At 42.0% G+C, this 16,891-nt stretch overlaps 1 protein-coding gene across 11 annotated transcripts in view; it reads left to right on the top strand.

Annotated features, from left to right (window-relative positions):
• myom1b (myomesin 1b) overlaps positions 1–16,516 on the top strand; it is a 34,371-nt gene extending 17,855 nt beyond the window's left edge. For 8 of the 11 annotated variants that reach the window (XM_010885425.5, XM_010885429.5, XM_010885428.5 and 5 more), the window contains 22 exons: positions 1,719–1,915; positions 2,078–2,204; positions 2,589–2,773; positions 3,631–3,745; positions 5,027–5,183; positions 5,274–5,380; positions 5,522–5,566; positions 5,796–5,932; positions 6,209–6,353; positions 6,764–6,823; positions 6,942–7,009; positions 7,134–7,247; positions 8,287–8,374; positions 9,084–9,122; positions 9,293–9,398; positions 9,592–9,755; positions 9,955–9,991; positions 10,523–10,545; positions 10,709–10,764; positions 10,978–11,193; positions 14,563–14,713; positions 15,125–16,516. In XM_010885425.5, the coding sequence (XP_010883727.2) occupies positions 1,719–1,915; positions 2,078–2,204; positions 2,589–2,773; positions 3,631–3,745; positions 5,027–5,183; positions 5,274–5,380; positions 5,522–5,566; positions 5,796–5,932; positions 6,209–6,353; positions 6,764–6,823; positions 6,942–7,009; positions 7,134–7,247; positions 8,287–8,374; positions 9,084–9,122; positions 9,293–9,398; positions 9,592–9,755; positions 9,955–9,991; positions 10,523–10,545; positions 10,709–10,764; positions 10,978–11,193; positions 14,563–14,713; positions 15,125–15,279 (2,492 nt within the window). In that variant the 3' untranslated portion in view covers positions 15,280–16,516. Of the gene's footprint in view, positions 1–1,718; positions 1,916–2,077; positions 2,205–2,588; positions 2,774–3,630; positions 3,746–5,026; positions 5,184–5,273; positions 5,381–5,521; positions 5,567–5,795; positions 5,933–6,208; positions 6,354–6,763; positions 6,824–6,941; positions 7,010–7,133; positions 7,248–8,286; positions 8,375–9,083; positions 9,123–9,292; positions 9,399–9,591; positions 9,756–9,954; positions 9,992–10,522; positions 10,546–10,708; positions 10,765–10,977; positions 11,715–14,562; positions 14,714–15,124 lie in introns of those variants that run through there. The other 3 variants (XM_029116276.2, XM_029116275.2, XM_010885433.5) reach the window with 1 other exon arrangement.
• Positions 16,517–16,891: the final 375 nt, after the last annotated feature.

The raw sequence follows: 16,891 nt of genomic DNA, 5'->3' as shown, positions 1-16,891 counted from the left end.
TGGCCAAAGGCAAGGGGGGTAAGAGAGGCAGTGTGACTTGGGCCCCTGACCTGGTGACAGAATCTGTCACGGAGCCAACCGAAGCCACGGATGAGGTTAAAGGTCAGGCTAAGGCTCCAGTGGCCGGGCTAACACGTAAGTCCTCTGTAGATTCTTCAGCCAAACAGGGGACAGAGAGAGAAACAGTCCACAACGTGGGCTGGACCAGGACAGATCCAGACCCAGGTGAGAACTCAGGTCAAGGCCACGTCCACTCTTACATCATCTACAACTCTTTGTCTTTTTTTCCCTCAAGGATTTTTGCATTTTTGTTTCTTACTATATATTTTTCTTTTTTGAAATGCTGATTTTAAGATATTTTTTGTCACCAAGGTAAAGGTAAAAACAGCATCGGAATTACTTGTTGAATGTATATGGTTCTGCTGTCATATTCACAGGTAAGGGGTTGAAACTCAAAAGTGCACAGATCTTTTATCCTTAGACATGTTTTATCCTGAGGTAAGTTTCCATAACAGCTTGCTGTTGTTTAACTCTGCAGTCACGCAGCCTTTCAGGCAATCTGCTGGCCACCTTGACCCCGGGGCTGCCTCACACACACACAGGGGCTTTTAGATCCCTTTCCACACACTCAGGGTTCAGACACTGTGCTGGCCACTTAGGAATAAAGGAGCCTGCCTAGCTCACGCACTCTGGGCTCTTTTGGGCCCATCTTCCCTTTGGGAGATCAGTGAATATGTGACCAGTTTGTTTTGCATGGCACGATAGCCCAAGTGGGTGGAGATTTCTATTACAGACCAATGGAATGTTCTAAATATATAAACTCCACCCACACGGGGCACTGGGCCATTTAAAATGAACTCGCTCTTTGGCCCAATTCCAAATCAATACCTAAGTCCACTTGTGGAGATCAGAGACAATTTGTTTAGTAGAACTAATATAATGAATCTTACACTGAGCCAATCAGAAGGGAAGGTGGAAAAATGACCAGCTTTCTTACAACTGTCAAACCCTCTCAGATTTCCACTAGTGCGTAGGGATCAATGCGCTATTAACACACACAGACACTGTGATATAGCTGAAGCTAGCCTGTCACAGCTTGTCTTGGCATCGAACCAGCCAATCACAAGCCAGTAATAAATACCTGTAACGTGAGAACACTTTGTGCTCCCCAGTCAGATTCTTCAGCCTACCCCCTCCTTCCAATTAATGATAACTCAATGTCCGCAAAATTATTTAAGTAGTATAATTATGTTAGCTGTGTAAGCTAACTTGATCGATGTCACTACCTAAGACTTTTCTCTTAGCTACCATTGATAAAACATTTTGTCCAGTTCCAACTCTGTTCATTCCAGGTCCTTAAAAACCTGTATCCCAGAGTCTGGTTGAACCCTAGCATAATGAGGTGAAAGTTTAAGGGTTGAAGGTGCCAAACAATAGTATCTTACAGCAAGTATGGTTGTACAACTTGTATTGCATTAGCTGTTGTACCACAATATCTTTACAGCTAACATACTTCTGTATATTTCTGAACATTTCTGTAAATATACAATTTCTTCCCAACACTCTAAGAAAGCAAAAGGTCAGTGAGTCTAAATGATGGGAAGACTGAATCTTAACCAAGGCATTGGGAAAGGTTTTTATTAAGAGTCCGTCTCCCACGGCATTCACTGTCAGAGTTGACACAGTACAATGATAACTGGAGTCTTCTGCTTTCCCAGCATCCCCCACTCCGCCCCATGGCATCAGCGTTCTGGAGTGCGTGCGGGACTCTATGGTGCTAGCCTGGAAGCAGCCCACCTTCATTGGAGGCGCCGACATCACCGGGTACTTTGTGGACTACCGTGAGGTGGTCAATGGGGTGCCAGGGAGATGGCACGAGGCCAACATCAAGGCTGTCAGCGAGAGAGCCTACCGAGTGAGTCAGCCATTTTGTTTCTCCGGGATGTAGTCACCTTCATCGACCAAAGTTTGCGGCCACCATTTTGTCGGTTTCAGGAAAAAAATGAGAATGTTGTGAAAAAACTGAGAATGAGAATTTTTCTTCACTGTCTGTCTGCACTTTCATCCTCCCGTCCAGGTGTCCGACTTGAAAGAGAACAGGAAGTACCAGTTCCAGGTGCGCGCTGCAAACATGGCGGGCGTGGGCATCCCCTCTCGGCCCAGTGACACGTTTGTTTGTGAGGAGTGGACCATTGCAGTGCCAGGTGGGTATTGGGTAGAGCCACTGACATTCGCCTGAGTGACTAAACACACAGCAGTGCATGTTATTCTGCAAAGCCTTATGTCACAAATTGTTTTCGGTAATGGTTGTCTAAAGTCATTTGTGGTAATGCTCTTTTGAGGTCATTTTTGGTCATTTTTGGTAATGGCCTTTTGAGGTCATTTTTGGTCATTTGTGGAAATGGCCTTTTGAGGTATTGTGGTTCCTTGTGGTAATACTAATTCCTAGGTCATTTGTGGCCGTTTAAGGTATTGGTCTTTGGAGATAATTTGTGGTAATGGACATTTGTTGAAAGGGCTTACATACACAGGGACATTATATGTACACATAGCAGTTTATTCATTTTATATGTGCTTTTCTGCAACAGGACCTCCCCATGATCTTCAGGTGACAGAGGTGCGCGCCAAGTCAGTGGTGTTGCTCTACAAGCCGCCGGTGTACCAGGGTCGCGACCCCGTCAACGGATTCTACATTGACATAAAGGAGGCGAGCGCTAAGGAGGAGGCATGGAGAGGGGTCAACGAGAAGGCTGTTTCCAACAACTACATGAAGGTCAGTGCCCTTTCTGCTCCGTCAACAGTCGCCAATCCGTAGTGTGTGATGCAGTGGCGCCGCATCACACACTGATTGGCTGAGGTGATTTTCAGTCAGTCCAGCAGTGTGTCCCACATGTAAAATATTTTTTTTCAACACTACTACTTTGTGAAACATTGTGTTTCAATGGCAACGCAACTGACGAATGCAACTGACGAATGCAACTGACGAATGCAACTGACGAATGCAACTGACGAATGCAACTGACGAATGCAACTGATGAATGCAACTGTGGAATCTGAGCATTAACAATTACAATGTGAATGTACGTTTCATTGGAAGTGAATGTGCCTAGATAATGAGAACAACAGAAACCTCTCTGTTTAGATTATCTCTCTGTAGGTTGTGCTCTACTAACCCCTGGAATGTTTTACATTGACCATATGGCATGGGGGTAACTGTCTTGGAAACCTGATCTTTGTTATGTAGAAACGCCCTTAATGTATAGGCTAGCTGGCAACCAACATTACAGTGAGAAGACAATGGAACATTCACATCTGTCTCTGTATCAACGTTCACGAATGACATCTGTGCTGCAATTTTCCAATAAACTTGAGCAAACTTCTCCCTCGATTTGATACATGTTCTACATTATTTGACCACTATATGAAACCGCCGATTTCTAAAACAACTGACAAATGCAACTAACTTATGCAACTAACGAATGCAACTAACAAATGCAACTGATGTATGCAACTAACATATGCCACTAACGTATGCAACTAACGAATGCAACTGACGAATGCAACTAACGTATGCAACTAACGTATGCAAGTAACATGTCTATAACGTTTCTCTTTAATTTCCCGAAACAGATTAAGATCCCAAAAGAGGGGGAGAGCTACGTGTTCCGTGTTCGCGCTCAGAATAAGGCAGGTGTGGGAAAGGCGTCTGACCCCACGGAACCTGTCCTGGCTGAAACCAAACCAGGTAGCAGCACGTGGAGAGACCCTATGAACAGAGCAATAGCAATGGTCTTGTTATCACGCCTACATACTGAATCATTTATATCATAATAATAATGTAATGTAATACCATGAAGTCATTCATTAAAGACCTTGCCCTTAAACTATTTTTAAAGGTGCAGTCCAGTCACACTAGCCCATGTTTAGATTTCAGTCATTTAGCAGATGCTCTTACCCAGAAGGACTTACAGCGCATTCATCTTAACATAGCTAAGCGGGAAAACTACATAGCCCATCCCCTCTCTGCCGAGGAGCTCTTCTTTTTTTTTTTGGTTTCAAGGGAGAGTTCACCATCGATCATATTTACTACCACAATGATGTTAACATGTACAACCAGTTGATGGGACGGGATTCCCTGCTGTCAGTTCCAATAGGCTACAGTCAGTTCACTCTTATTTGGTCTTCTAAACCAGTAATTGGTTTGCAAGTCGGGACTCCTCAGGGAGACGATATTTCAGAAGAATCATGTGACCGGAGTGGTTCTTCAAATTACACACGTAAAAGGCTTGTTAGCAGTTTAAACTAGAACAAGGATAACAATCCCACCACAGATATTAGTAAACATTGGATTGGCTTGGGCTGTAGAAATCAAGTCACTTTGACTTGCCCATCAATTATTTATATATATATATATATATATATATATATATATATATATATATATATATATATATATATATATATATATATATGATATATTATGATTATATAATGTAAGTTGTTCCTGATACAATTTTTTATTTATTTAAATGACCTAAATAAAAAATAAGTAGGAATTGCTAATTATTGATAGGTAGATAGAATTAGTTCAAATAAATATTCCAAATATAATAACAACTGTAGACTGAAAAAAACATGTTGGCAAATGACTGAAACAGTGGACACGTCCTGATCTCCATTAAACCTATCGGCAAAAACTGATATTGGTTGTTTCTTGTTAATACGCCAATCATCTTCTCCAATAGGGTATTTTCAGATCCCCTTCAAATTAGGCTTACCCCAGCTCGACGTTTTGATAACCATGTAAATGTCTGTAGGACAATGTGACATTTGTCAATATATTTCAGTTAATTCACTGTACCCCAAAATATTTGCTAAATACAGGCAATGATATAAGTCTCCTTCTCCTACAGATATTATCAAAACGCAGAGGTGGATATTCCTACACGAAACACAGACCTTATTTGAAGTGGATCTAAAAATATGTTGTGCAGCCGTGTTTGACTCATGCTGTCTTCTCTTTCAGGCACTACAGAGATCGTTGTGGAAGTTGATGACGAAGGGGTGATCTCCCTGAACTTCGCCTGCTCAAACCTGACTCCAGATTCCAAATTTGTGTGGTACAAAAACTACGAAGAAATCACGGATGATACACGCCTTACTATTGAGACCAAAGGGGAAAAGTAAGTTAGCTGTTCACGTTTGAAAAGAACAGGTCCACTGAATGTACTTTGGCATGTTAATTGGCTTGGTGTCTTCGTGTACGCCCTCAGGTCTAAGGCCACCTTCAAAACTCTTGCTGAGGATGACATTGGCATTTACTCTTGTGCCGTCACCCACACCGACGGTGCTTCCTCCAGTTACACCCTCTCAGCAGACGGTGAGTCTGTGGTTGTCTGTGGTACAGCAGAACTGAAATAACCTAACCGCTTTATCACTCGGAGGGTAGCAGAGCTTCGTTGCAACTGTGGTTTCTACCGTCTATCTAAAGAAACGTTTTTTTTTCTTTTGTTTTTTATAGAGCTGAAGAAACTTCTGGGGATCAGCCATGATCACAAATTCCCTAGTGAGTAATTCAGAAGCGCTGTTCAAAGCCTGCATTTCAAATCGCACCCTATTTGCTAGGCCTTCAATGTTGGAAGGGCTGAAGTAGGGGGAATAGGATGCCATTTGGCACCCAGTATTTTATCGGTCAGTTGTTTTGTGTATGAATATACTCCAGTTAGCATAGCTCACAGTTCCTGCTGTCACTTCCTCTCCTCGCTGTATCTCTCGCCTTCTTATTTGTCCTCTAGTTATCCCCTTGAAGACAGAGCTGGCCGTTGAGCTCCAGGAGAAGGGCAGAGTTCGCTTCTGGCTGCAGGCTGAGAAGATCTCAGCTAATGCCAAAATAGACTATGTGTTCAATGATAACAATCTCTCCCAGGGAGAGGTAAGGAGCAACTAAATCGCTTTACTCTTCTATGGATGATGTTCTTGGGTTTCCTTTAGGGTTGCTCAAATGTACAGTTTTCTCATATAACATTTTGATTGAAGGCCTCCTTGATTTAATTCTTATTCTGATCATTATTCCTTGAAAAATTTGATTATTTGGGAAGGCTACTTGCAACTTGTTACATTATGCTCCATCTTTATTACGTAATCCATGTTAAGGTTAACCATGTGAGACTGATTTGAAGAGGTTTGCCTCTGGCTTTTTCTTCACCAGAAATACAAGATGAACTTTAACAAGGAAACAGGTGTGATAGAAATGTTAATGGAGTCTCTGCGCCCAGAGGACGAGGGAACCTTCACCTTCCAGCTGCAGGACGGCAAAGCCACCAACCAGTCCAGCCTGGTGCTGATTGGAGATGGTAGGAAAAGCTCTACCCCTCCTATTACCATCATCATCCTCCCACTCCTGTCACCTGGGAGCCAGTCAGTTCTTTTGAAATAATGTAAACCGTCATTCGTTGTCATTGCTTGACGCTGGGGACTAGGTAGGAGTTTTAAATAAATGGGCTGCCTCTCATTTGTCAAGGGAAAACAGCCTCTCTACTGCATGGCTCAGAAGTTAGATCCTTAGTTGTTTCACTAGAGGGCAATACAAGCATACAATGAATCTACTGCACACAAATGAAAGGCCTAGCTGTAAAAGAGACCTTGGTCTCAGTTAGTGTTCCTTATTGAAATAAAGGTTCAATTAAAATGATGGCTGTATTAACTAAAAGGTCGATGTGATTGATTCAAATTGTGTTGCCTAATCAGGAATTGTGTGTTTCAGTGTTCAAGGAGCTGCAGAAGGAGTCTGAATTTATTTGTAAAGAATGGCACAGAAAGCAAGGTATGCTTTTTTTATTTATTATTTATTTTTTAATAGAAATATATGAGTAAAGTATCAATATGATCAGCATCAGAATATAAGCCTTATGGAACGATATCATAAATGTTTTTCCTCATAGGTCCTCACTTTGTGGAGTACCTGAGTTATGAAGTGACCCCAGAATGTAGTGTTGTCCTAAAGTGCAAGGTGAGACTGCTGTTTTCATGGTCAACTCAACATCTCTCAAAGTGACTTTATTAGTTCTGTTAACCACCCTGGGCTTCTGTTCTTTCATCGCACCTGAAACACCTCTCTATATCTTCTTTTGCAGGTTGGGAACATAAAAAAGGACACTGTTGCAGTGTGGTACAAGGATGGACGTGAGGTCAAGGGAGACAATAATCTCCCATTCACAGAGGGAGTGCTCAAACTGGAGATTGCCCAGGTGAGAGAGAAGGAGTTCCATACAGGTCATTTATTAAAAAGTACATTGACTTGGCTAAAGAGTACATTGACTGGCTAAAGAGTACATTCACTGGCTATGTGTCTTTTATTTTTTAATAATATACTACACATGTAGGAATGTATTGAATGTATTTGCTGCATGCTATGTACATAATGATATAGTAGAGACACTTTATGTTATGTTACAGTATGTAATTGTAACTGTATCATGTAATACATGTACTTTTTCAGTTATAGCATCTAACCCAGTTTGTCTCAACCTTGCTCCTTGACGCCTGCCCTGCATGTTTTAGATCTCTCTCTGCCCTAACATACGTGATGTAGCTCATGAAGGACTTGACAATGAGCTGATCATTTGAATCAGGTGTGACAGAGCAGGGAGAGACCTTAAACATGCAGGGCAGGGGGGCACGCAGGATCTGACCAATTCTAACTAAAATATTTAAAGAACCTCTTCAACACTAATCAAACCAATTAACCATGTTATTTCTTAGTAAGTTCTATATATTTGGATAGTCTTTGGTTAATTACATCTGTTGTGTTTCCATAACATTATACCAAATCTCTACTTCTGTAATTCGCCCACGCATTTGTTACTAAAGTCTTCGGCCGTATACGGCATTCATATCCCTGTTTGATCTGGCGTGGCATGTTGTCTAAAGCATTTACGCAGGTTTTCTTTCCCACACGTCACGTGTCCTATTGCAGCCGGATTCTCCTGCTGCAGGTTCCGTCTGTCTGCATAGACCCAGACAAATCCCTGGGGGACCACAACTCAAGAAAACTCCTAGTTGGCATCAATGTCATCATCCATTTGACACCATAAGTGAAGATGGCGTCACGTTCTAGCATTGGCCGTTTTGAGAATGCTTTTTTACTTTTGCGTTGACACAAACGTGTCCCGCAGCACCCACAGATGGACAGAAAAGTGTTCCTTTGTTTGCTTTGAGGTTGTCATTGTCTTTCGTCACAAAACGGTGTCGGTGTGCGTTTGTCTGAAACCCGTCTCTCTCTTGTAGATCTCGAAGAAGGACTCCGGTATTTATGAGATTGTCATGAAGGACGACAGAGGGAAGGACACATCAACGTTGAATCTAACAGATCAAGGTGACTCATGACACAGGCTCAACATTGAATCTAACAGACTGAGGTGACTCATGACACAGGCTCAACATTGAATCTAACAGACTGAGGTGACTCATGACACAGGCTCAACATTGAATCTAACAGATCAAGGTGACTCATGACACAGGCTCAACGTCTCTAAAAGACCGAAGTGACACAGGCTCAACGTCAATAGATGGCTGATCCAGCTGGCTGTGACCCCACTCTGATGGTGTCAGGGAGGATGGGATATGTAAAAAAAACGTGTTTCCAACTCACACATGAATATAATACACCTTGTATGTGAAGAGAGACATATACAATAAGCACCCACCTAATTAATACAATTTTTATCTAACCAAATAAGACAGGACAAACTGTCAGTTACACAGACGACATGGCCAGAGGCACAATGGTTACCAGACAGCACTCGGATAAGCATCAATTCAATCAATCAAAACCCTGACTACAATGACCACAATGAAACTGGAAAGGGATCAATAAATGACCACCGTATGAACACTGTTCAAATTAAATATCACTTTCAGACTCTCCGAACACTAGATCTCAGCTTATGTGCCGTAATATTCAAGGTTTCGTCACACAGATATGGTATTTAAACTTAATTTGAATGTGTAGTTGAACAGCTACAGCACAACAAACCTGTTTCATATTGACAAGAATAACCTAATGTGAAATTTTGGCTTTCTAGGTTTCAGGGACTTGATGAATGAAGTGTTTGGTGTCATTGGTAAGTTAAGTGTTATCTATCTAACCAGAATGTTCAAAACATCCCAGTGTTCAAAACATCCCAGAAGAAATGGTTCCACTGTGCAACAAATCTGTAACGTTGCACGCTGTAGCGTATCTGTAACATCACCTTAATGTTGCACTATGTAACGTCTCCGTTACCTTCCCCAGCCAACTCCTCCACCCCGCTGAAGATCCAAAGCACCGAGGAGGGAATCCGCCTTTACTCCTTCGTCAGCTACTACAACGATGCCCTCCAGGTCACCTGGCATCACAAGTGTGTACCCGTCTCATTTTCAGTGCATGTATGCGTGCGTACAGTTATGTGTGTGTGTGTGTGTGCGTGCGTGAACGCCCAGGTGTAAAACTACGTTTAAGTTGTCGGGGTGTCTGTCAACTGTGAGATCCAGCCTACCTGTACCTCTGTATGTCTCATGAGAGTTTTTTTGTTTGTTTTATCCCTCCCGTAGGGATTCGGCGATAGCCTTCACAGACCGCATAAAGAGCGGCGTGGTGGGAGAGCAACTGTGGCTGCAGATCTCAGAGCCCACCGAGAAGGACAAGGGAAAGTACGCTATCGAGTTCTTCGACGGGAAGGGCAGTCTGCAGAGGACAGTGGAGCTGGCCGGCCAGGGTAAGGCTACGTCCCCAACCACACTCGGTTGGCTTTGTAATTCACTGCCGGGTCAAGTGAGCAAAAGCAGACTAGGTTGGGAATAGAGCTCGATTTTGGGATGCGACCTGCGTCTAACATGTTTGAATTTGAAAGCTCCCCATCTAGCTTACTAATGCTCTGATAGGCTGACGACCTCCTTGTTCTTTTTGGGTTGCAGCGTTTGACGATGCCTACGCAGAATTCCAGAGGCTCAAGTAAGTGACCCAATATGTGTGAATTTGTGATACATTTCCCGCCATTGTGTCCGTATTAGAAACTCGCTGAATAATGCTTTTTAAAAATGTTTTATCTATAAATCTGGGCAGTAAGTATTTATTATATGATCGTAAAAACACTTCGTAACAGTGTAATACAATTAAACTATAATATAATGAAAAATACCAAGAATTCAGGGAGTTAAGGTAATTTACATTTTTGTGAGATAGCTAGATGAAATTGGGCAAGTTGAAGATAGAAAACACAGTGGAAAATCCCACAAGTTGTCAGTGTCTAATGTGTCCTTTCTTCAATGTTATGTGGTGTTTATTTCCAAACAAATAAACACTTACTGCTCAGATAAACAGCTGTCATTGCATAGCACTGCACATTTAGCAGGAAAAGCTCTGACAGATTTCGACTCATGGTTTAGAGAAGCGGGCACTGAGACTTCCTGGCTCCCAAACCGTTAACTGCATTTGTTCCACTTATCTTTGTTCTTCAATCTGTTTGATCTCTCCCATTGTCAGAGCGGCCGCTGTAGCAGAGAGAAGTAAGTACTCCCCCTCTCAGACACACACGCACGCATGCACCCACAGACACGTGAACACACGTGTCCATAAAAGCACAGACGGGTTGCTTTCATTTTCGAAGTAGGGTAACAATTTGTTCATTCGATTTGAATCTGTGGTCTAATGCGTTTCTCTTCGTTCCAGATCGGGCTCGCGTAGCAGGAGGCCTGCCTGATGTCGTCACTATACAGGAGAAGAAGGTAGCCATGTCTTCTTTTGTGTCTTTGTCTACTGTTCCAGAACAGTGCCGACAATGCAGGCCTGATAGTGTACATCACTATCACAGCTGGTGCAGTACCTTACATTTGCTACGTAGTGCTCACCTTGTCAACAGGGCTCTGGTGAAAAGTAGGAGAGCAGGGTGCTAATCGGGATGTGCATTTGTCATGTGTGGTCCTGTCTCTTTCTACCAGGCCCTGAATCTAACATGCAACATTTCGGGCAACCCCGTGCCCGACGTCACTTGGCTGAAGAACGAGAGGGAGATTGTGACGGATGACCACTACGTCATGAAGTTTGAGGCGGGCAAGTATGCCAGCTTCACCATCACAACGGTGAACACCACAGACTCGGGCAAGTACAGCATCCTGGTGAAGAACAAGTACGGCACGGAGAGCGCCGACTTCACCGTAAGTGTCTTCACCCCCGATGTCAAGAAATAAGCGAGGGAGAAAGAAGACGGTCCTTGACTGCGTGGCCGCAGTGCACCTTGCAGGGGTTTTTGAAAAGTGGGGGGCAAGAACAGCTCTATTAGCAAGTTCATTTGTTTTCTGTTAAGTAGATTTTGAACAGATTCTGTGTCGCTTTTTCCATTGAATTCCCACTCACTGTGTACTGAATATGATGTCGCCACCTTTGTCACTCAATAGTGCTAGTACAGTAGATATTTGATCAACTTCATATGTACAATAATTACATTACTCCTCATATCACAATGTAGTGTTTGACACCGCCTCCTCTATGACATCACCTCCCCTGACAATACTGATTTTATTGTTTCACTGTGTTGTGAATTATTCAATTGCTTCCTCTGTCTTACCGTGGTGATAAGGACATAACTTCCCTGTTACTAAGTAGTGACGATGACATCACTTCCTCTATCCCCTGTCTCACTAGAAGGACTAATAAAATGGAGCATGCATTCCCTCACCTCCTTTTCCTCTGTGTGTTTTTGAGTTTTGTTTCTTCCGTATGGCACCCCAAACTCTTCAGTCTCCATTCTCTCCCTCCACTCGTCACTCCTGTTCCTCATTTCCTCCCGGTAAGCCATGTAAACAGCCATTAGAATTCATGGAATAAGTTGTTATAGGTCACAAAATAAGTTGCACTGAGTTGTTTATTAAGTCATCTGTTTCTTATCCCATGGGGCTTTAGGTTGCTGTCACATCACATTAGGGACCCTGTGTAGTAATAGATATCCTGCCTACAAAAGGGCACCTGATTTCCTTCTTAGTGCACTAGGTTTGGCTTGGCCCCATAGACATCTGTTGAGAAGTAGGGCACTACATGAAGAGGAGGTTTAGCGCATATAATAGACAGAAACGTGGCGGGGATGTAAGTGGTCACCCAGACTATCTGTGCTTACCTTTGAAATACACAGCACAGTGAAATGAGTTGTGTTGAAGGGTGTTGACTCGAGGTATTTGGTGATGGTGACAGTGCAGGTCAACAGAGAGAAAATAACAGGTTTGTCAACTCAAGTCCCGGAGGACCACATACCAATGAATCAGAACTTAAAAAGGACAGCAGGTTTGCGGTCGTCGAAGAGTTGAGTTTGCCTTCCGGGAGTAATGGGAGCTCTGTATGTTCGGAGTGTGGGACTGCAGCTGAGGGATTCCTCTCTGATGGATGCCTTACCAGACTTCGAGGACAAGATGGCCACCAGACAACATCACACAAACAAAGGCAGTGGCTAGATTGTGATTTGGGAGGGGGTGGGATCCTACGTTGAGCGACCACGTATTGGCATAGAGGTGCATATCTTATAGAAAATTACGGTACAGGCAATTGTACAGAAACCTGAGGTACATTTGTCTTTAATACATTTAAGAAAAATGTTTTGTTGCGTAAATCTACGTAAGACAGTAACTGAATAAATTCTAATAACATGGTTAGAAATAATGATTTTTAAATGAAATATTGATTTCCTTCAAACTTTGCTTTTGTTAAAGGATCCTCTGTTTGCAGACCTTGTTGGGCACTTTTTACGTACCATGCAATCAACCTGCTTCCACAACAGCTCAATAGGGTTGAGTTCTGGTGACTGTGCTGGCCACTCCATTATAGACAGAATACCAGCTGACTGCTTCTTCCCTAATTAGTTATTGCATAGTTTGGTGCTGTGCTTTGGGTCTTTGTCCTGTTCGAGGAAACTGGCTCCAATCAAGCGCCATCCACAGGGTATGGCATGGCGTTGCAAAATGGCGGGATAGCCTGACTTCTTCAAGATCCCTTTTATCCTGTACAAATCTCCCACTTCACCACCACCAAAGCACCCCCAGACCATCACATTTCCACCAACAACACTGACAATTCTGGGGTTCTCTGGAAAAAGCCAATCAAGCTGTATGGTGCTGGGCTTTGAGCACAGGTCCTACTAGAGGATGTCAAGCCCTGATGCATCTCCTCATGGAGTCTGTTCAGTCTGGGGAGTCTGTTGTGTCAGACAGTTCGGTCAGAAACATGCACACTAATAGCCCGCTGGAGGTCATTTTGTGGGGCTCTGGAAGTGCTCCTCTTGTTCCTCCTCGCACAAAGGAGCAGATACCAGTCCTGCTGCTGGGCTGATGCCCTTCTACGGCCTTGTCCATCTCTCCTCGTGCAATGGCCTGTCTTCTAGAATCTCCTCCATGCTCTTGAGACACAGCAAACCTTGTTACGGCACGTATGGATGTACCATCCTGGAGGAGCTGGACTACCTGTGCAAACTGAATGGGCTGCAGGTACTGCCTCATGCTACCAGTAGTGACAAGGACAGTAGCAACATGTAAAACTAGAGAAGAATCAGTTAGGAAGGATAAAGAGAGAGCAATTTTCTGTGGCCACCACTTGCAAAACCATCCCTTTTAAGGGGGTTGTCTGGCTTTAACCTCTCCAGTGCACCTGTTGCCACTTTCATTTGCACCAGAACAGGTGACACAGATTCACAGTCGCTGATGCTTTCCAACTGGACAGATTGATAACCCTGAAGTTGAATTAACTTGGTGTTATACTGTGATGATTACGTGTTTCCATGATTTTTTTGAGCAGTGTATGTTGATTAGCTGGATAGACTTTCATCCCATAGGCAACTGTTGTAGTCAGAATTTTCATCACCGAAGTGCCTGGGCTCAGCCCCAGCAGCCCAGGCCTAATTTAACCACTACTAAGACAGACTGTTTTATATAATAAAAAAAAAATAATCATACGTTTAGCCTGTATCTGTCTTTGGCATTGCTTTGAATCACTGACCGGAAAAGATGGACAGTAGACGCAAGGAAATTCTTGCCACATTAAAACGAAAAGAGGGTTAAGTAACCAGAAGGAGTATAACAGAGTATATTTTAAGCCGGTCAGAAACAAGCATACCAGGGCCATTCAATGGCGTCTACTCCAGATCTTGGATCAAGTTATCTTTGTTCAAATAATCATGTGAAAAGCTATAGCGCAATTTCAATTGTTTTTGCGATATGATATCAACTTTGGGACACGCTGTGATTCCGACAGCACAAACTACATTCTCCTTGAACAGTTAACATGATTCATAACTCATTCATATTGATTATCAACAATACCACCATGAAATTTTGGAACATGTGCTGTTGACATGGGTTTGCAGCACTGTCATCAGAAGACGTTTTAGCGACATTTAGTCGAAATCATATTAGGAAGAGTCTGGCATGTAATTTAATATGTAGTCTTTGAAGTAGAGCAAATTTGGAAGAAATAATTGTTGCGTGCGTGCGTGTGTGTGTGTGCTTGCGTGTATGTGAAATCATAAAACATTTTCTATTTGCCAGTTGATGGTAACAGAAGGCAGAGGGGACTTGGGAATTTCCTCCTACTTGACTGATGCGGATGGGAACGTGATTATCGGGTCTAGAAGTAGACCTGTGTCACCAACTGAGAAGAGGAAGTCCGTCACCGGGAAGAAAATGCAGAAGAGACAGGGTAAAGAGAGTTACCCTCAACAGCTTTTTGTTTCCATCCAATACACTACAGGAAGACATGTTGATCTTGGGCTACACTTGTCATAAATACAAGCAGTTCAACATTCTTTCAAGTTTCACTTTCGTCAAATGTATTCTTTGCTAGTCATGTGAATGCTAAAACACTATCACAATTAACTATGTGAGGTCAAGAGAATTGTTGAGGTTAATGGTTTCGTTTGCCACCAAATTAGGGAAGTTATTTTGAATGGAATATTTGGTTTGCACCATTCTCTGAGAGATCTGTGTGTGTGTGTGTGTGTGTGTGTGTGTGTGTCTGTCTGTTCGTCTGTACGTATGTATGTATGTCTCTGTATGTCTGTCTATCTCTGAATGTCTGTGCATGTGTGGGTGGGTGCTTGTGTTTTCTTAGATTCTGTAATCCTCCAGAAGCCTTTAGAGGAGGATGGGAAGAAAGAGGGCAAAAAGACTGAGAAGAAGGAAGAAAAGAAAGTGGACAAAACAGATTCTGTGGCCAACCCCATGGACAAGAAGGAGGCTGCCAACAACCAAGACACCCTGGAGTAGCCTACAATTAAATCAGATGAGGCAAAGCCAGTTGATGAACCCCACATCTTAGAAAGTAGCAGAAAAAGACCAGACTAATAACGGCATAAAGCACAAAGAGGAGTGACAGAAGCGTGTTACATTAGTAAAATACATATAGTCATTTTAGAATTGTACAGTTTGATGTGGATTTTACAACTTGCCTGTTTGATGTGTGTCATTGATCTTCACTGAAACTAATAATTTTTTGCAATTGTAATTCAGTCATTAATTTCCTTTCAGGGACAATAAAAATAATTGGTCAGTGAAAATTTGCAGGGACAATAAAAATAATTGGTCAGTGCAAATGTTGCTTTAAAAAGTTTCTATTCTTTTAAAGATGCATTCCAGGCTGTTTTTAAAAGATACAGTAGTTTTTGAACTTACCATTTTGGGCTGAATGTGTAATGTCATTTAAAAGTGCATAATATATAAGTTTAGTTAATTTCCTACCTCAGCTAGCCATGAAATTCTATGTTTGAAAGTAAATTATGTGATGACGTCTGGCTCAAATTGCTACATTCATGATATTGTAAACACTTTCCAGGTCCCTGTTTTGGCTCGACAATGACACTTTTACAACCATTGGCTTAAAATCATGGAATGCATCTTTAATTCATACACAGAATATGACCTTTAGTTGTGTTTTTAGCTATATCTTACATTTTAGAAGAAAACAAATCTGAAATCCCAGTAAAATACCCACATTAAACTGACCAGTTATAAAAAAAATCCTCTGATGGAGAATGAGTTGGACAATCATCAATCTTATTGAAGGTTGAGCTGGCCAATCAGCAGTCTTATTGAATATGGAGCTGGCCATTCGGTGGAATACTACCTATAAGGCATATTGTTCACATATTTTAAGACTGGCACATGCACAAAATATTCTGTTGTTAGGGTATGACCTACACCATCCCTACAGATTTTAACATATTTTTTATGGAAATAAAGGAATTTCACTTATAATTGAAATAAATCAAATATTAAAAGAGCAGTAACTTTAAGTGTAGAGAAAGGGGATGTAATTTGTATTACAACATTTAACTATACACTTGTAGCCCAAGGGTCTACCAAAATGGCAAGTGTTCTGTTATTCACAGTAATTATTTTCATAAATCTTTATTTTTCAAATATGTTAACATATGTGGTTATGTAATGGCTTGCATTGTTTTCAATATTATTTTTGACTGAATAAAATGTATTAATTGGCCCCTAATTTACATGATATTGGAAGTCGCATACTGAATGTCCAACAGGAAAAAGTGTAAGCCTTTCTGTCATTAAGGAAAACCACTGACAGAATTTTACATCTGATACGTTTCTGAGTACACAGGCCTTGAATTAACAGACACTGGCTGCTTCCTTATTAGTAAAAACATACTGTGGGTATGGAAAGTCAAAACACCCTTTCAAAATGTTCCCCTTTTGTTGCCTTGGAGCCTGAAATGTAAACACATAAAATAAGACTTATTCTGGCTTTATTTATACCAGAGGTTTTGAAACGGTTTTGGCTGACCACCCCATTTCGATATCTAAAACTTCTCCCAACCCCAACCATGTGAAGAAAAATTATATAACCGTTATTTCTTTA

This window comes from Esox lucius, chromosome 21, assembly GCF_011004845.1.
Source record: "Esox lucius isolate fEsoLuc1 chromosome 21, fEsoLuc1.pri, whole genome shotgun sequence".
Lineage (NCBI taxonomy): Eukaryota > Metazoa > Chordata > Actinopteri > Esociformes > Esocidae > Esox > Esox lucius.
Note: the sequence above shows the minus strand (reverse complement) of the source record. Positions and strands in the feature narration are given on the sequence as shown.